We start from the raw sequence: 20,071 nt of genomic DNA, 5'->3' as shown, positions 1-20,071 counted from the left end.
CCGGAGCTTGTGTCTCTGGTTGCATATGTGGCAGAGGATGGCCTGGTGAGCCATCAGTGGGAGGAGAGGCCCTTGGTCTTGCGAAGATTTTATGCCCCAGTACAGTGGAATGCCAGGGCCAGGAAACGGGAATGGGTGGGTTGGGGAGCAGGGTCGGGGGAGGGTATAGGGGACTTTCGGAATAGCATTTGAAATGTAAATGAAGAAAATAATTTTTTTAAAGGGGAAGTTGAGCTGGGGTTTAGGGGAGGAGTGTGGCTCTCAGTTTTAATCCCAGCAGCGGGTCTCTGTGAGTTCGAGGCCAGCCTGGGTCTATAGAGCTAGTTCCAGGTCAACCAGGGCTACATACACAAACGGAAAAACAAAACAAAAACCCCAAAAACCTGTCCCAAATAAAACAAAACAAAACAAAAGCCATCAAGCAAAAGTTTAAACAGAACCAACTCCTGCAAGTTTTTCTCTAACATCCATAAGCACGCAGGGTCATGCGCCAACCCAAACATAAACGCAAAATAAATAATTAAGAAGACGGTGGTATAGGGCAGAACCTTGTATAAAGGCACAGTCCAAAGAGCTCAACGTTGGCCACGCCTGTTCCCCTTAGTTCCGCCTCCTCCACGTTTCTTAACCTTTTGCTTTGTAACTTTTGAGTCCACTGCGGCCACCGTAGGCAGGCTGCAAGATGGCGGCTTCCATCTTCACGGGCGCCGTGAGAGCTGCCTCAGGTCAGTGTTCTATTGACGGCTTCACTGAGGAGAGAAACGGCGCGGGAGGGAGCGGGAGCTTAGTTTGGATGTTAACGAGGAAAGAAAAACAAGATGACTTGAGGTCGGAGGTTTGCTGCGCGCTACCTTGCACAGTGTAGTGTCCGTGTTCCGCTTTCACTGGATCCACCCTGCCCTAGGAGGCACACCCGAGACTGAGGTAGAGGAGGCGAGGGCGGCACCCAAAAGTCCGCTTTTTTTTTTTTTTTTTTTTTGATTTAGAGGTTCCACCACCTCTCTCGACTTTGACCTTGAGAGTCATATAATTTCTCTGAGTTTTTTGGTTCTCTGGCGGTAAGATGGGACTTCCTCCTACCTGCGGGTTAAACAAGTGTGTAAAGCATCGAGTATCTGGTACCCCGAGAACCGTGTGTAATTATCAGGAGACTGGCCTAATTCGTTTTGAACTACATCCCTCTGGTGGTGGCGGGCGGGATTTAGGAGTGAAGGCAGAACCAGATAGGAAATTAAAAATACTCAAGTATGATAGGATGATCAGCGAGTCACTTGCACACAACTTATCCTGTAGAGAAAACATTTGTGGAAGAATAGGCAGAGGATCAAGAGGGGAAAAAGTAACCATATAAAATTTCCAGCTATTAGAGCTTAAAAATGGAACTTTTGTGAGTTATGAAATATGTATAAGTTTATATTATAATAGTTTATATTATATTAAATATGTATAATAAGTTTATATTAGGGGACATACGTGTAACTAACACCAGTTTAAGCCCCTCTCCACCCCGTGCATTGTCCCATCTTATTCCCGTAGCCACTTGAGCAACTATACCTTCATCTCTCAATAGCATATTTTGTCTAGTTTTGAACTTTACATTAATTTATATATAATGTCTAGTGTAATGTCTGGTTTTCATTTACTCCGGTGTGTGTGTGTGAAACTTTTTGATTTTTGACTGCTATATTTTCTTTCTTTTACTTTATTATATATATATATATATATATATATACACACACACATACATATATACATATACATATATATATATATATATATATATATATATATATACACACACACATATATATAGTACTGGGATTAAAGGAGTGCGCCACCACGCCCAGCTCTTCTTCTTCTTCTTCTTCTTCTTCTTCTTCTTCTTCTTCTTCTTCTTCTTTAAGATTTTTTAAAATTTTATTTATGTGAGTACACTGTCGCTCTCTTCAGACACACCAGAAGATCCCATTACAGATGGTTGTGAGCCACCATGTAGTTGCTGGGAATTGAGCAGTCAGTGCTCTTAACTGCTAATCCATCTCTCCAGCCATCCTCCTCCTCTTCTTCCTCCTCCTTCACCACCACAACCTTTAAATTTTTCTTTTAAATGAGACGAGGCCTTGTTATGTAGCCCAGTCTGGTCTTAAGTTCTCAGTCCTCCTTAGCTTCCACATGCTGAGATTTTAGGTGCTTGGACCCCCAAACCTGCTTTTCTTGAGCACATCTTTATCTGCTGTTAGCATTGTTTCAATGTTTTCTTCAAGCTGAGCCCTCTTAATCATCTTAGTATGTTATCTCATGTAATCCTCTCCGTAATTAGCTAATTTAAAGTTGAGGAGATGAGTATAGAGAGGTTAAGTAAGTTGTTCCTATTCACACCACTCGCTACGTAGGAGCTGAGATGAATGCTAGCCTGGCTCAAACCCTGTCACTCTTCACCACACTGCCCCGTTTGTTTGGTGAGATCAGTACAGAAGACAGTGGAGTGGTCTTGCTTCAGATTAGGTAGACTCGACTTGGTAGAGCTTTTGTTGTTGCTTTTCAGAAAGGTCTCCCTATGCAGCCCAGGTTAACCAGGAACGTGCTGTATTAATAGTCATGTTGGTCTTGTACTTGCGATTCTCTTGCCCTTGTCTCTGGAGTGCTGGGATTGCAGGCACAGGACTCTACACCCAGATCAAATTGTTGCTAGTGTCTGTTTTCTTGAGATAGCATCTCCTGAAGCCCATACTAGACTTGAACTTTGGTCTGCTTTAGCCTCTTGCACACTGAACTTACTGGCATATCGCCAACATGCCAGGCTTGCCCTTTCCTTTTTTTTTTTTTTTTTTTAAAGCCAGCTTCATTGAAATACAATTTAGTATATATTTGTATTTGTGGGTATGTTTGTATGTGAGGGCATATACACATGTGTGTGCATGCAGGCACATGTCTGAGATTGCTCTCAGGAGTAATCCATCTTGTTTTAGAACCTGGGTTTCTGCCACAGACCACCCCAGTTTGGTATGGGGGTCCCTGGAATGAGGGTCCTCGAAAGCTAAGTGGGTAAAGATTCTGCAGTGACAAACAGAAACAAACACAGAGGCAGTTTGAATCTGAGTGTATTTTGAAGCTCTCAAGCAGGGTCTTTTATACATTAAAAAAACAAATATTACAACTCTTTGAAGATGTGTTTTGTGAACACATTATCGTTTGGCACATTAAAGCACAAAAAATCAAGCAAATGTTACAACTCTGAATCACAAACAGAACAGGTAACATCGTTATTAATAGAAATCATCCAAGCATTACAACTCTGAAAGGATATATTCAGTGGGGCAGTCATCCAAGGCTAGTGGTGTATTTCCAAGAGCAAATTAATAAATCTTTATGGTACTAGGCGTGGTGGCACACGCCTTTAATCCCAGCACTTGGGAAGCAGAGGCAGGCAGATTTCTGAGTTCCAGGCCAGCCTGGTCTACAGAGTGAGTTCCAGGACAGCCAGGGCTACACAGAGAAACCCTGTCTCAAAAAACAAACAAACAAATAAATAAATAAATAAATAAATATTTATGGTCAATTATTGCTTAACATCTAATACCTGATTTTTTTTATAAACCTTCAATGCGTAAATTTAAAACTATTTTAATTCTTTTTATTTAAGTCTTTCTTTACCATATACCAAAGCCCACCTTTGATGACACACGTGTAGCCATATGAAATTTTATTGTTGGGAAAGTTTTTATCTATCATAATACTATTATATAACTTTATAAATGATTTATAAAGTAAAGCATTGGTTTCCCCAGAGATAAGGTCATGTTAGTGACCCCATCTCAAGGGATGGTTTCTTACCCATTATTCTTGCTTAGGATTGTGGCCTGGGCTACCAGAACATGTTGTAAATAAGAAAAGGAATAGGAGAAAACAAAACAGATAAATTGCCATGAGAACTACAGCTCAGTATGTTGTTCAGGCAAGAGTTCCACACCAGTTCCAGGAGGCCTCCTCCTTTTGAAGTTTCGCCTCAGTCTGTGGAACTTGTCACACAGATTCTCCTGGGGTTGGTGTGGCAGGTTTCTCTCTGGGATGTGGCACTCACCCGTTAGGCTAGGCTGGGCAACAAACCCCAGGAATCCACCTGTCTCTACCTACCCAGTGTTGGAATATGCTCAGCTTTTTACATGAATGCAGGGATCCAAACTCAGGCATAGGAAGCACTTTAACACCTGAGTCATTTCCCTAGCTCAGAAATACTCATTTTTGTGCATCTAGTTTAATGACAAAATCATCACCAAATTCCAGTAATATAACTTTCCATCTCATGGAACATTTTTAGTATGTTCTTAAGTCTCACACTAGAGGTGGATAGAAAGTAGTAGAGAAGTAAACTGTGGTTGATTCTGATCTGCATAGTGGTCTTAGGGAAAAGGATTGATAAGGAGGACAGCCTTCAGTTCATATGTCTCTGCCTTCCCAGCTCCACCTCTCGCTGCCCAGCTTCATTCGCTGCCTATTCCCAGGCATTTCTGCCGTGGTTGGGAAGCCTGCACAGCCTCTGGCCAGCCTGAACCTGCCGTTCCCACAGCTGTATTTGTTTCAGCACCAAGGGGTGTGCTGATGTTGTTTGTCCTACCCAAAGTGGGCTCTCCTCCTTGGAGGATCTGTTTATGTTCTTGTTTTGCTTTCACTTTTGTGTGTGCACATGTATGAGGGAGTGTGCATGCCAACACACGTGCATGTGGAAGCTTGAGGTTGGCATTGAGTGTCTTCTGTGTTTCTTCAGCTTATTTTTTTGTGTTGGATCTCTCTAGGAAGCACCTGTCTCTACCGCTTTTTAACCCTGGTACTGCAGTGGCACCATGGCTGGCCTTTACCTTAGAACTGGTGGTCCTAACTCAAGTTCTTATGCTTAGATAGCAAGCAGTATACCGACTAAGCCATCACCTAGCCCTTTGAAAAAAGATTTATTTTTATTATTTTAAAGTGTGTGTGTGTGTGTGTGTGTGTGTGTGTGTGTGTGTGTGTGTGTGTTCACACGCAGAGACACATGGGCTCAGATGCTAGGGCGCTAGAGTAGGCAGACGCCTTGGAGTTAGGACTACAGGTGAACCACCCGATGTGGACCTGGCAACCACACTCAGGTCCTCTGTCCAAGCCGTAGTTACTCTAGCCACTGATCCAGCTCTCTAGCCCTTTGTTGATTTTGTTTGTGTTTTTATTTTGTTTTTCTGAGGCAGTAGCTCATGTAGCTTAGGCTGACCTCAAACTGGCTCTGTAGTAGAGGATACCCTTGAAGACCTGATTCTCCCCCTCCACTTTCCAAGTTGAGATTACAGGTGTGCATCATGTGTCCAGCAGGTTAGTTCACTATCAGGATAGAGCTGTCAGGCACGGAAGCGCCTACTCTGTTTTCTTCATCAGTCTCCTCTCCACTCTGTCTTTCCAGCTTTCCTGTCTCTGACCTGTCATTGCATTGGATCTGGAGGGGCTGTCTCCCCGTGGTATAAAATTGGTGGAGGGCAGTTAATCTTACACATATCTTGTTCCTCACTTCTGGACATAGAGCACACACACATCAATCTGGATTATATGATGGCTTTACAACTCTAATTTTTCTAAAAACCATTGGGTATATAATAATCGTTAATTTCATCATATGTAAGTTATAGGTCGGTGAAGCTGGTAAAAAGCTTCCTCTGTGAATCTGGTGTCAGGAACCTTCTGTTAGGTCTACTTTTGCTTCCATGCATTGTAATATATGGGTATATGTGTCAGAGTATATTCAATACATGTACTTCTCTCTGTCTATGCAGGAATATTACGACCCTTGAATGTCTTGGCATCTTCAACCTATCGTAACTGCGCCAGGAATGCCTGTCTTAATTCTTCACTGTGCACCATTCATTTTAGACATATTCAGACATCAGTTGTTTCCTCTGCTCCAAGACTTGTCACATCTGTCAGACACCTGGCATATGGGCATACCGCCACAGTCCTTAATAGGTAAAGTACAGTACAATAACACATTTAAACAATAGTTACACAAAATTTTCTAAAATATTTGTGCCTGGGCCAGGCATGTAGCTCCGTGGTGAGTACTTGGCCCCAGATCTGTGGAGCCCTTTCTTTTATCTCTAGTACTGCAATCTGTAAAATGTTTTCAAGACATTTTAGAGGTAGATAGTCTTTCCCTACTTGCGGCTTATGGAATACACTTTCCCTGACTGAGGAGATACGATTGCCGTCCTAGATGCCCGCAACAGGACTACACAGAGCATCTCCTTCCCATCTTGCTGTGTAGCCTTAACTTGTAATCACCCTCCTGCCTTAATCTCCTGAGTGCTAGCATTACAGGCGTGCACTACTTACAGCACTGGGGAAGGAACCTAAGGTCTAAGTGAGCTAGTGATGTCTGCCTCCACCCTGACCTCATGTCTGATGTTGTTTATACAGTTTCCAGAAAATGTCAGGCAAACCAGAGATCACATGGGTTGTTCAGCTTATGTGGTTCAGCTATGTGGGAGTCAGTCAGTCAGTCAGCAGGTAATCTGTTAAGCACCCTTAGGTACCCACCTCTGTACTTGCAGAAAGTACACAAAGATAAGCTGAAGTCCACACGGAGTTTATACTCAGGTAGACAGATAGATAAGAAAATGTGTGATTAAAATACGGTGGACACATTCTCTCTTAGTGGTCGAGTGGGTGGGGTTTTTTTGGTGTTAGGGAATTGATCCTAGAGTCTTGTATGTGCTAAGCACAGGTTCTCCCTCTCCCTGCGGGGGCAGATTTTAGAAGGCTTGAGGTAGGAAGGTCGCCATTCTTCTTGACATTACGTGGTGTGTTGAAAGTCAGTTCCTTGCCCTTCCATCAGTCTGTTCACTACATTTTTAAAACTGTATTTTAGAGTGGCCACGTTGGTTCCCAGTGTCCTGAAGCCACCAGTCAGAGCTCTAACATACTGCAGCACACGGAAAGGCAAGAGAAAGACGGTAAAATCGGTCGTGCATCGCTTCCTCCGACTTCATTCTGGCCTTTGGCTAAGAAGAAAGGTGAGTCTGCTGTGTGAGCCTAAGCATGGCGTGCTCTCATCTTAGAGTAGCTCTTTGTCGTACTGTTTCCTTGTGCAGAGAAAGGGTGTGAGTGTGAGTAGAGTAAAGCACTGTTCAAAGTGGCAGTGCAGACACTGTGGGAAGGGCTGAGGGGGTTTTCCCCTATCTTAGAGAAATCTGTAGCTAAATGTGTGTGTATTAGAACTCAGTGCATAGCCGGCAGTGGTAGTACATTGAGAAATGTCAGTAAAGAGCTTTTGCTGGAAAAGATCCATTGACTTGGCTTCTTAACAAGAGCCTCATTTTCTATGCTCAGTCCCACGGATGCGATTAGAGCTGCTGCTGACATCAGAGGCATCAGGTCCTCCTGAAGGTAGAGGTGCAGGCAGTTGTGAGCTGTCCAACATGGGTGCTGGTCCTCTGAAAGAGCATTATGTGCCCTGAGCCATCTCTCAGGCCCTTAAGTTTCTGAGAGAAAGTTTTCTCGCTGAACCTGGAGCTCACCAATTTTTCTAGTCAGCCTAATCAGTAAGCTCTGGGATCCATATGTCTTTCTCCTCACTAGTGGTAGGGTTACAGAAGTCCACTACCATGTCCAGCTTTTACATAGGTTCTGGGTTGCAAACTCAGGTCCTCCTGGTTACATTACAAGCACTTTGCCCACTGGGCCATCTCCACAGCCCATTTTTGGTTTCATTTTTTTTCCAGACAGGCTCTTGCTCTGCAGTCTGAGCTGGCCCTCAGCTGGCTTATTCATTTATTTATTTCTAATTTTTAAAAGAAAGATTTGTTCTGAGACAAGTCTTACTATGTCCTGGCTAGCCTGGAACCTCCTGTGTAGACCAGGATGGCCCTGAACTAAACAGAGATCAGTCTGCTTAAGATTTATTTTATTTCCAATTATTTGTATGTGTGGGTCTGTGCCTGTGAGTGAGGTGCCCATGGAGCCAGAGGCTTGGGTCCTAGGGAGCTAGAATTATGGGCAGTTGAAAGTCACCTGCATTGGTGCTGGAATTGAATTTGGGTCCTCTGTTTTCATCTGCAGAGCTTGACTCTCAACTTTCAATTCTCCTGCCTCAGTCTCCTGAGTGCTCAAATTACACGTGTGTACCCTACGTCTAGCTTGTGATTTTAATTTAAGTAATCATTCCAAAGTGTTAAATTATTAATACCTCTTCTATACATGCTTTTTAACCTACTACTTATTGCAAAGAGAAACAGCCCAATCCCTGTAGGTCTGGCTTTGCTCCTTGGGCCTATATATCATAAGTTATGGAATATCTGCTGTTGCCTTTGCAAATTATAAAATGTCTTTGGAACATTATCTCGTAGGCTGGCTATAAGAAAAAATTATGGAAAAAGTCAACTGCAAGAAAGAAGCGCTTGAGGGAATTTGTGTTCTGCAGCAAGACCCAGAGTAAACTCCTGGATAAAATGACAACGTCTTTCTGGAAGAGGCGCAACTGGTACGCTGGCGATCCTTACCAGATGTACCACGATCGAACAAACCTGCGCGTATAGTTCAGAGCTATCATAGTTCTCAGCTATGGAATGTGGGTCTTGGTGTATATGATGCCCTTGCTAAAGTGAGTAAGCGTTAAACTGTAAACTGTACCAGCTGATAGGCAAGTTTAGATTACCACCATTGGGCATTAAACATTCCCAGAGTTGGCCATAGAACTAAAAGTTAAATTGTGGATTATTTCAAAAAACTGGTAATGGCTTTCCTTATTCCTGCAATCTTGGGTGAGGAAAAACATGAAGACGTTCAACAGTGGGCCTTTGTGTGGGATTGAGATGGTATCCAGGTCTTTGCACATGCTAAACAGACATCCTACGTGCCTATTCCCAATATGACGCATGATGAATTTAAAACATAAGTACCTAGGAACTCAGGAACCTCCTCACACTCTCCTACCTGGAACTCTCTGCCCCAGCTTTAGGGAGGGCAGGAATTGAATGAAGCAGGAGATGGCGGGACTTTATGCCTTGGCTCTACTGTGAGAGTGGTGTGTGTGTGTGTGTGTGTGTGTGTGTGTGTGTGTGTGTGTGTGTGTGTGTGTGTGTGTGTCTTAGTCTTGGCTTTGTTTATGTAAAGTTTATCCCTCAGACTCCCTTCAGCTTGAACCTTTGGGGTTCCCTTTAACATTACAACCCTCAATTCTTATCATCTCTTCTCTCTTAATTGCCAGGGGACTCTAAGCAGGCCATCCCTCCTTTTCCTCGTAAGTCCTAATCAATGCCATTATGCAATGTAGAGCTTGTCTGTTTGTGGTTAAGATTCCACCCAGGCTCTCTTAGTTGTATCAGCAGGTTCATGTGGAGTAAAAAGGTAGGTGTGAGCTGTTTTGCTTAGAGGTACACAGGGTAGCAGTGCACTTTCGTCTTGTGTCCTGGGTTCTTTGTATTTATGACAGTTATTACTAATTTTATTGTAACAGGATACTTTTCATCAAAGTAGATCACCTTTCCAAATACCCTTCTTGAAATATATAGCTATACAATAAACTCTTTTTGCCCAGCTTTTCTTTTCTACTTTACTTTTTATTTTTTTACATACAAGTATGTCTGCAAGTGTGTATATGCCCTCGAAGGCCAGAGGAAGGTTGTTGGGTCTACTGGCATTGGAATTACAGATGATTGTGAGCCACCATGTTGGTGCTGGGAATTGAAACCTGAGTCCTCTACAAGAACAGCCAGTTCTTAAATGCTGAACTGTATCTCCAGGCCTCTGCCCAATTTTTCAAAGGCACTGAATTTTTTAAAAGTTTATCCATTTAAGATTTCTTTTTTTTTTTAAGATGTATTTATTTTATTTATATGAGTACATTGTAGCTTCAGACATACCCGAAGAGGGCATCAGATCCTATTACAGATTGTGAGCCGCCATGTGGTTGCCAGGAATTGAACTCAGGACCTCTGAAAGAGCTGTCAGTGCTCTTAACCGCTGAGCCATCCCCCACCCCACCCCCTTAAGGTTTCTTATTTTCATTTGTAAAGATAAGTTTTTTTTTCCAGAATTCTCTAAAATGCAGGGTAGAAACTAAGGGAGAAAGTTGCTTGTCGTTTATTGAGACTGACATGTTGCCAGCTGTGCTCAGAGCAACAGTATCATTCATTTTAGAAATGAGTCTGGCCATTCCACTCTGAATGCACATGATTTTGTCTGATCTCAGAAGCTAAGTAGGGTCAGGTCGGGCCTGTAAGTACTCAGATGGAGAATGATGCAAAAGTTACACATAGACGGAAGCGATGCTGCAGGCCGAGAGAGTGACTCTCAGCTCTCCTACCAGAATTATCTGGAAGCATTTCCAAACAAAGCAGCCTGCCTTGTTGAAAATTCTATTATGGATGAATGACTGTTTGAAACCCATTGATGATAACATGAAATCCACTATTTAGTAGAATAGGGCAATCAGTTTTGATGGCAGCTTAGGCCAGGGCTTTGGACTTTGAGAACTGTTCATTGAGGCCAGTTCTTTTTCTTTTTCTTTTTCTTTTTTTTTTTGTTTTGTTTTTGTTTGTTCGTTTGTTTTCGAGACAGGGTTTCTCTGTGTAGCCCTGGCTGTCCTGGAGCTCATTCTGTAGACCAGGCTGGCCTCGAACTCAGAAATCCGCCTGCCTCTGCCTCCCAAGTGCTGGGATTAAAGATGTGTGCAACCACTGCCCAGCTTAGTTCCTTTTTTTTTTTTTTTTTTAATTTATTCATTTGAAACCAGTTCTTGTGTTCATTAAATGGAGAGGGATGTAGAATGTTGTGAAACCCCGTATGTGTGTTATGTGTGGGAGCAGGTAATAGAGACCAGGTAAGTAATGACTTGAGCACCTCATACACCAATGGCTCTGCTCTGGTGGCTCTTGCTGTCTTCACTCCTGAGGTGGCAGAAGCTGAGTGCTGTGAGGCTTTCGAGTTTCCTCACCTGCACAGCTCCTGCTTCCAGCACATCTGTGGTACGGGAAGAGCTGGTGCTGCAGAAGCTAAGAAGGGAGACACAGCCTCATACTTTTCTAGAGTCGACGTGGATGGTTCAGGTCTCTGTTACATGGCCTCAATGCCTTGGCTTCCCCTGTAGCCAAGGACAGGCTAGGCAGAGGACAGTGGCCACAAGCTGAAGTAGAAGGGCTGCTGGCACACCGTGGATGGAAAGGGAACTTCTTCATGCATACAGCTTTTGTGTGTGGGTAGAGGAGCCTTTCATCAAAGCCAAGTTTTTAGTTTGACAACAAAGCAGTTTGCATTACGGCCTGCCTAAATGATGTTCAAGTGTACGCATAATTGTTTATTTACATGTAATTTATTGAACACTTGTAATATTTCAGCAAATCTGCAAAACTCTGCTGCACCTCATGCCAACCTTATACAATCTTATACACAAGCTAGCATTTATCCCTGATATAATTTGAAGGCACTGAAGCTTACAGAAGCTTAAATAAATTACTCTAAAATATAGCTAATGCATCCAGATGCCCTATCTAACTCTTTGGAATCTCGTGTGCTTCCTTTGACTTTCTGACAACATAGGATACTCATATCTTAATCAACAAATGTCTATCTCGTGTGCTTCCTTTGACTTTCTGACAACATAGGATACTCATATCTTAATCAACAAATGTCTGTCATCTGACACTAGTAGGAAATACTTCTGCCAGTTCAACTCAGAGTTGTGTGACTTCGCTCCCGACCTGTCAGCTCTGTTGGTGCATGCCCCTGGCTCAGTAAATGAGGAATGAATGAATGGATTTCTAGTCTTTCTTCCCATCTCTTCTTCCTGTTTTCTGCCCTCTGAATCTGCTGCTTTATTTTCTAGTCTGTGTACTGTAAAAACAAGAGAACAGACCTGTGATTGACCGACCGACGCTTGAAGGTCTTTGTGACATCCCAGTGAGGCTGGAGTGAGCCTGCTGCCTTATTGTTGGTTGGTTGGTTTTTGAGATGGAGTCTCAATTAGCCCCAGATGGCCTCAAATTGATGTGTAACTGAGGATGACCTTTAATTTCTGATCCTCATGTCCCTACCTGTGGATTCTGGGATGGATGGATGAAAGTCATATCACATCCTGTTTATGCAGTGCTGGAGACAGAACCCAGTGTCTTGTGCATTCTATATGACACTATGATAGCTATGGCCCTGGTGCCTGGCGCTCATAGTTTCAAGGCAAGGGATGCAGAGTGCATTTTTACCATCCACAGTGGCTCTGCACATACACAAGCCTGCTCTAACCTGCATAGGCAATCCCCCATCTGCAAGTGAAGAAAAACTCAAGAAGGAAACTGCTACCCAGTTCTGCCCATACAGATAAAACTGCCCACCAGTGAACTGCTCATATCTTCATAGGTTCCCAGTTTCCACTGACCTTTAAAACAGTAGAATAGTGACACTTTGAGGTTAATATTTGTCTCTTCAGCTGAGTCTGTGAGACATGTATCAGTGATGTTTTTCTTCTGGGTCATCCTGTGTAGTAGACATGGGCCAAGTTTCCAGGCCAGAGAGTATATATAAGCACTTGATTTCTAATCCTTGTTACCTCCCACGTTTAAAAATCTTTAACTCATTTATACTTAGAATTTTTGCTTTGGTTTCTTATTTTTGAGATGGGGTCTCATGTATTCCAGGCCTGCCTTGATCTCTATATAGCTGAAGTTCCCTTGAGGTTCTAATCCTCTTGCTTCCACCTCTTGAATGCTAGGATTGCCGATTGTGTTCTACCATATCTGGTTTATGAGGTACTGAGGGTTGAACCCAGAGCAGTATGCATCTTAGTGAAGCGCTCAGCCAACTGAGCTATATCCCTAGACTCCTTCTACATTATATATATTACATTTTATTTAATTTTGTGTGTGTGTGTGGGGGGGAAGATGTGTGCCACAGTGTGTACATAGAGATCAGAAGACAATTTGCAAGAGTGTCTTCTTTCCTTTGGCCATGGGAGTCCAAGGGTTTAAACTTAAGTCACCAGGCTTGTTAGCAAGTACTTTGTCTTAAGCTATCTTAACAGCCCTACACACATTTCAATAAAATATTTTGGGATTGCTGAGATGGTACCCACATCTGATGGTTTATAACCACCTGTAATTTCAGTTCCAGTGAATCTGATGCCCTCTTCTGTATGCGTGAGTGATAACTGCACTCATGCATATAGGCACACACATACACATAATTTACTGAGAGCCAGACCAATCCAAGGCTTTCTCAGAGGCCCTAATGAAAGGATAAAAGGAACCTTGTTCTCTGTTCTTGCCAAGGGCAGACTTGGCATGGTCTGGTCTGGAGCTAAGGTCAAGGCCTCAAAGGAGTTATGGATTTGGTTCCTGGAAACTTGGCATCATCCCTTAAAAAGACAAGTTATCAGTCACAAAACTGATGTGTGCTGTGTCTATGATGCACTTGAGATATCCTGTGTTCCCCTTGTGCAGCATTGCTTGATCAGCTTCCTGATGACTTAATGTCATTGTATGGACTTTCTGCTGACTCTTCCCCCTCCCTAAACTATACATAAAATGTTGTATTTCATTGGGTAGAGTTGTGCATCCCTTTAATTCCAGCATTCAGGAAGCAGAGGCAGAGGGATCTTTGAGTTCGAGGCCAGCCTGGTCTACAAAACAAGTTCCAGGACAGCCAGGACTCTACAGAGAAACCCTGTCTAGAAAAGAAAAGAAAAGAAAAGAAAAGAAAAGAAAAGAAAAGAAAAGAAAAGAAAAGAAAAGAAAAGAAAGTTAAACAAAATAGAAAGAGATGTACTTGACAAACTTGTCTGGGATAAGACACAAGTTTCCTATCTCCTATATCTTTTCATCTCCCAGTAGTCCTTAGGACCATTGAGGAATGATTTACTGGTCTAGGTCAATAATTGTTTAAAAACCACCGAAATAATAAATCTTTTCCAGACAGAGTTTCTTTGTGTTGCCCTGGCTAACCTGGAACTCAGTCTGTAGACCAGGCTGGCCTCGAACTCGAAGATCTGCCTGCCTCTGCCTCCCAGGTGCTGGGATTAAAGGTGGGCCACCACTGCCCGGCAATAAATCTTTTTTAAAAAGTATTCCTTCTTTTCTCATAAGCCCAACATTACACTTTTTTTTTTTTTAAAAGAAAAATGTTAAGACTTTATTAAAGATGTTTATCAGGCATTATAACAAAACAGCAGAGCTTCAGCCTTTGGAATACTGCAATTTTCATCCTGTAGATACACAGTCCAGTATACTATTAATTATACTCATTCTAGAGAGACTTCAGAAATAAACTAGAGGAAATGCGCACAGTCACAATCTGGGACATCAGCTCTTCGAGCGTACACTGTCAGAGGATGAAGCACATCTTCCACCACGTCTAATACTTCAAATACTGTGCAAGGTGAAGAACCGGGACGGCTACGTGATGGTTGTGATTGACAAGCACTTAATACAAACACATGGACAGTTTACCACAGAGAACATACATATCAAAGGCCAGCAAAGTGAGCAAGCTATTCACACAAAGTCAGGAGGCATTATGACTAAATCTCCAGTTGATGAGCAGGAGACTGCACCTCACTTCTGCAGAAATGGAGAGTAACTTAAAGCCAAGACAAGTAGACCTTCGAGCTAGCGATTTGTAAACAGCCTGTGTCTTAAGTCAGTGAACTAGAAACATTCATTTATCTTGCGTAGACAGAGCACCGCACCTCTACATACAAGGTCATTCACATATGTCAGTCTACATACAAATACACAGCTTGTCAGAAAAGTAAACACAGTTCTCAAGAAATAAGACCGCTGTGTTTGGCTGTACAGTGAGTGTCTTTAAGAGAGTCAACACTTGAAGGAAAAAGTTACATTTACAATAACAATTTAGATACCTTTGTATTTTAAATCTTGAGCGAGAAGTAATACAGCGTGTCTAGGGAGTGCTTCAAACTGGTTTTTGGCATGGCTGAGTACAAGCTCGAGAGTCACTGTGATATGACTTCCTGTTGTAAAATGATAAAAATACACCAGGACTTAAACTCTGTCCCTAAAGCCATATATTATTCCTGGGGTGGGGGAGCTGCAAAGCTGCTTCTCTCAGGCTTTCCTGCACCTGTTTCTCTTCATCCTGGCTACACCCAACTGACATGTGGGTATGTTTGAAGGGTGTCACTTCTCTTGTCTGGAGCTGTTGGGTGAGCTTGAAGACGGGAGATGCTTTTCTTAATGGGTTCAGATGGATATGGGACACAGGCAGACTACCCTCAGTCATCAGCTCTTGGGTTAGTTCCCCAGAGTTAGTTCTAAAATACAAAATCACCTTTGGAAAATTCCATTAGGTGTATCTGGCAGCAATGAACTCCCAACTGAAACCCTTTGTGAAATGGCCAAGGCTCAGCTAATGCAGCAGTCTCCCAGTGCATGTCTGCATAGCTCGGTACCAGAGCAGTTTGTAATTGAGCCTGTTTGCAATCAGTTGACAGTTCTATGTGGTATACGACACTATTTCTCTGGCCTTCAGGGCATAGCTGTGAACAAATATAATACAAATAGGAGTAACTGGGTTGTGACCACTGCATGCATTCCATTGAAAGAAAATGCCATCTCTGCACACACACAGACTAGCCCTACAATTTGGCTCACATCAGAGGAGAGGGCAAACTCCCTCAGAACGCAATGTTATCTAAGTCAGAGACTTGTCAAAACTCTCACTGCAGTCCTGGCTTGTATAAAACATCCACGAAGACATGGAGTGAGCATGAGTGTCAGTCCTTCCCACAAGTGTCATCTTCCACACAAGCCAGAAAGAAGCAAGAGCCACAGCTGCCTGTGGCTTAGCCCCAATGCTCCCTAGACCCTGCCTTCTGGCGGCCATTTGAGATTTGAGTGTCTCATGTGTTTTGAGCACATCTGTAACAAAACCTAGTTTTAGACTTTTCTTTTTGCCTTGTACTCTAAAACAAGGTGCTCAGATGTAGGCCCCTTCTGGAGAAATCGGCCACAGCACTGGTCCCTGAAGGAGAAATGCTCTTGCCAAGCCCTTCTGAGATACTTGGAATTCTGCCAGCAGCTGATCTTCATTCCCCAAATGGCTGTGCTAAGTAAGGGTGAGCCGGCCTGCCTGAAGCAGTCAGTGCCAGAGCTCCTGGAAGGGCTCGGAAGCTTCTGCTCTTGAACCCAAAGGGCAGGAAGGGTGAGATTAGGAACAGCACAACAAACGTGTTAGGACAGCCAGGGCCCCAGATCTGAGGAAGCCATACTCTCCCTTCCTCTTCCCTGACGCCCACCAACCTTCTTCCCTGTTGCTGGAACACTGCACTCCTGCCTCCGCTCTGCCCTACTAACCACTCAGCCACCAGAAGCACATGGTCACCTTCCTGCAGAAGGGTTGCCTTACTGGCACCGGCTTTGTAAGGAAGTTGGAGATGTTGCCTAGAATTAAAATATTTGTCTACATTTTTGTTTTTGCAGCTCTCTCACTTACCAGAACTTCTGGCAGCCCTTGCAAGTTCATTACATTAAGCCAAAAGCTGTAAATATGTACACCATAGTTCAATGTATTAGTACCAAGAACAACAAAAGGGTTTTTAAAAAAGATCACGTCGTTTGCATTTACAGGACTAAAAACTATGCAACAAATAAATTACAAATGTACATCTCAGCAGCATCATGGAAAGAGTGCTTATAGATCTAAAAACACTGCGGCCACAATGACAATCCAATTGGGGAAAATTACTAACCCCAGAAAACGTAAAGGTCACCCTCCACCACCACCTTTTCCCTTTAGCCTCTCCCCAGCAGGAACAAAAAGGAAAGAACAGAAAAGTCTTAAAGGCAGAAGAGGGGAGCGAGTAAAGGCCATGTCTGTGGGCTGCACACTCAAAGCACACCCAGCCTGCGGATTTCCATGGTACTAGTGACTAGCTCTTTAAGGCAGAGGAGAGACAGACATCTGTGGATCCGGGGCTGTTGGCTCATCTCACGTGGTTTCAGTGGCCGAGGATGAGGTACTTTTCGTCCTGAAGCGGGATCGAAGGGTTCTAGGCGGTGCCTGATAGAGAAAGCAGAGAGAGGGGGCTTGAGGGTGGAATCTTGGGGAACAGCGTCAGGTAGGGGTACTTGAGCCAGCTCCCTCTGTTGGGTAGAGCTGGGTTCCCCACAACAGGAATCAGATTCTCTAGTCTAAGTGAGGCCAAGGCCCCTGGGAAGGCCACCACGCCTTCCTGAGGCTGAAGAGAAGGAAGGGCATACAGAATGGCATGGCTTCCTTGCTTCAGTGAACAGCTCCAGCCCTTGGCTGATTTTTATATTTCCTATGGGAGCTGTTTTCTGGTGTGTGCTTCCACACAAATGTCCAGTCTCCGTTCTCTTTTACTCTCCAACAAGCCACACCTGGAAGGCCACCACACCTCATCTCCCTGAGGATGACTGCAGAGACCTTTTTTCTCAGGAGGCACAAACCACAGGAGGTATCACGATAGAAATGAAAGAAAAAGACTTCCTCTCTGCCTGTCGCTGAATGCGGTTCACACAGCTGGCCCCATGCCGCTGTCCTCAGTCCCAAGCTTTCCTGTGAGGACAGAGAACTTTGCACTGACTTTTCACACCACTGTCCCTTCTGACTGGAAGCCCCATTCGCGTATATTTCTAGTCCCCTTGAGCTCCAGATTCAAAGTCACTTGTCTAGGAGACCCCTTGGCTCTGGCCTCTGCCTGACCACCCTCAGCCACTTTTGTCTCTCATAGTGGTTTGATTGGTGTTGTTCATTCATTTGAGACAAGGTTATTCTAAGTAACTCAGGGTGGCCATGAGATCATTTTGTAGCCCAGGCTCGCCTCAAACTTGGGGTGATCCTCCTACTTCAGCCTTCCAAGTGTAGAGTTGACATTACAGATGTGCTCCACACAGGGCTGCGTGTTTCTGTTTCCTTCCCACACTGGAGCGTTGATCCCAGGGTTCATACATTGCCAAACAAGCACTCTACCCACAAGATGTATACCTCCAGCTCCTTTTCCTCATAGTGCTTTGCATATGCCCCACAGCAGAGGACTTTGTACCCAAATCCAGGCTGTGGGATATCTCCCTTCACTGCTCATCAGACTGAACTTCCTGAGGCCTGTCTCCCCTTCCCCACCATCTCCTGATGATTAGCTCCGTGCTCCCCCAGATGCCCCAGGCCATGGCCTCACTGGTAGGGAGTGCCCATTGCTCGATACAGATGTTACCTGGTACTGGAGCAATAAAAATCTCCCCTTTTAGGCACCTGCCTCTTGGCCAGTACAGTAAACGGGAGCTGTATGCAAAGCTTTAAAACCACAGCTAGGTGTCCTGATGCACACCTTTGATCCCAGTATTCAGGACGTAGAGGCAGGAGCATCAGGTGTTCGTGGCCAGCCTCTACTACAGATTGGGCTATAGAATCAAACCCTGACACAAAAACAACAACAATAATAACAACAACAAACAAACAAAACAAGACTCCCTTGGGCTCTGGGATATTTAGAGATTGAGAGTGAATTCTCCCCATCATGAGGTTTCCCAGATCCTGAGGCCAGATAGGACTCACCCAGTACCCAGAATTAATCCACACTGACTGGTTGGAGACATAGCTCAGTGGTAGAATGTTTGCCTAGTGTATATGGGTGGCCCTGGTTTGATCCCAGCACTGGGGAAGGGTGGGGGGAAGAATATATGAGAGAATATGAAATGATCCATCTTGTCCAGGAATGTGAGGACCTCCTCCATCTGAGGTGGTTGTAGCTTCCATCTCAGAGAGAACGGGAATGCTAGGGCCCCAGGCTTATGAAGGGAATGTTTCTGAGCATCCAATCTGATTCTCACTAGGGCCTCAAATTTTGTGTGTGGCAGGAATTATGACTTTTTCACAATGGACCCTCAGGCCAGAAGGTTCAGTAGATAAAGAACCAGAAAGAAACTGGCTTTTCCCTGAGCTCGTGACTAGTAACTTCCACCTTTGTCACAGAACACAGCCCACGAGTCGCAGGCATGGTCCTTATGCTGCCAAAACACTGTCTATATCCATAATTGGCCATAGTACTAAGTATATTGTTTTCTGATAACTAAAATACTGGAGTGCCGGGCGTGGTGGTGCACGCCTTTAATCCCAGCACTTGGGAGGCAGAGGCAGGCGGATTTCTGAGTTCGAGGTCAGCCTGGTCTACAAAGTGAGTTCCAGGACAGCCAGGGCGACACAGAGAAACCCTGTCTCAAAAAAAATAAAAAAAGAACTGGAGCTGGAGAGTTATCCTATTCATCCTGGACTCTATGGGTAGCTGTACACACAGAGAGAGATCTTGGCAGGAAACTGGTGGTTTGTCCTACCTGTTTGATGGAGGGAAGTCATTCTTCCCCCTAAGCACTCAGAGAGTGTTGGGTATTACAAGTGATGCCATTCTCTGAACCCCCAGATCTCTAGTGCAAACACATGTTCTAGCCCACACCCCCAGACACTATGTACCTCCAGGGGCGACTCGGTCTTCCTCGGTGCCTTATACTTGTACATGAACTCCAACAGGTCCTCCTCCTCCTCGTCAGAAAACGCCAGTGGGTTTCGGACCTGGGGGGGCTCCCATGACTTCACACCACCCTCATTCACATCTCCCTCAACCACTTAATGTCCATCTAACAAAGGAGACAAAGGATATCGAGAAGGGATCAGTGTGGAAGGGAGCAAGGATGGCAGGAAGGGTGATTAGGTACACAGCACAACAAACCTGTTAGGACAGCCAGGGCCCCAGATCTAAAGAAGCCGTACTGTTTTCAGGGGGACTCAGGAAAATGTAGGTGTGAGTGGAAGCCTTAGCAGTGTGTACAGAATCAGCTGCAGGCTCAGAAGCCATTGAACAGCTCCCAGGAGGATAGGAAAAGACACTTCCTTAACTCTGAGACTTGCCATGCCCTGATCTTATGCCTGTGACTGGACAATGGAAGGGTGGACAACGGAAAGAGCCTTCTCTGAAGACAAGAGCTGTGCTTCCGAGGGGTGATTCTTTTTCTTTTCTTTTTTGTTTGTTTTTTGTTTTTGTTTTTGTTTTTTGAGACAGGGTTTCTCTGTGTAGCCCTGGCTGTCCTGGAACTCA

The 20,071-nt window shown here is 44.2% G+C and overlaps 2 protein-coding genes across 4 annotated transcripts in view; one reads left to right on the top strand and one right to left on the bottom strand.

Annotated features, from left to right (window-relative positions):
* The first annotated feature begins 644 nt into the window (after positions 1-644).
* On the top strand, positions 645-8,927 carry Mrpl35 (mitochondrial ribosomal protein L35). The gene is made up of 4 exons (XM_021191321.2): positions 645-725; positions 5,796-5,985; positions 6,887-7,031; positions 8,364-8,927. Exons 1-4 carry the CDS (start codon positions 683-685, stop codon positions 8,550-8,552), a joined length of 567 nt encoding a protein of 188 aa, XP_021046980.1. The 5' UTR covers positions 645-682; the 3' UTR covers positions 8,553-8,927.
* A 6,222-nt stretch (positions 8,928-15,149) lies between these two features.
* Reep1 (receptor accessory protein 1) overlaps positions 15,150-20,071 on the bottom strand; it is a 108,687-nt gene continuing 103,765 nt past the window's right edge. For 2 of the 3 annotated variants that reach the window (XM_029535402.1, XM_029535403.1), the window contains 2 exons: positions 19,450-19,601; positions 15,150-17,022 (listed from right to left, as the gene is read on the bottom strand). In XM_029535402.1, coding sequence (XP_029391262.1) covers positions 16,951-17,022; positions 19,450-19,601 — 224 coding nt within the window. In that variant the 3' untranslated portion in view covers positions 15,150-16,950. The remainder of the gene's footprint in view (positions 17,023-19,449; positions 19,602-20,071) is intronic. The other variant, XM_021189944.2, reaches the window with a different exon arrangement.

Source organism: Mus pahari, chromosome 2, assembly GCF_900095145.1.
Source record: "Mus pahari chromosome 2, PAHARI_EIJ_v1.1, whole genome shotgun sequence".
NCBI lineage: Eukaryota > Metazoa > Chordata > Mammalia > Rodentia > Muridae > Mus > Mus pahari.
Note: the sequence above shows the minus strand (reverse complement) of the source record. Positions and strands in the feature narration are given on the sequence as shown.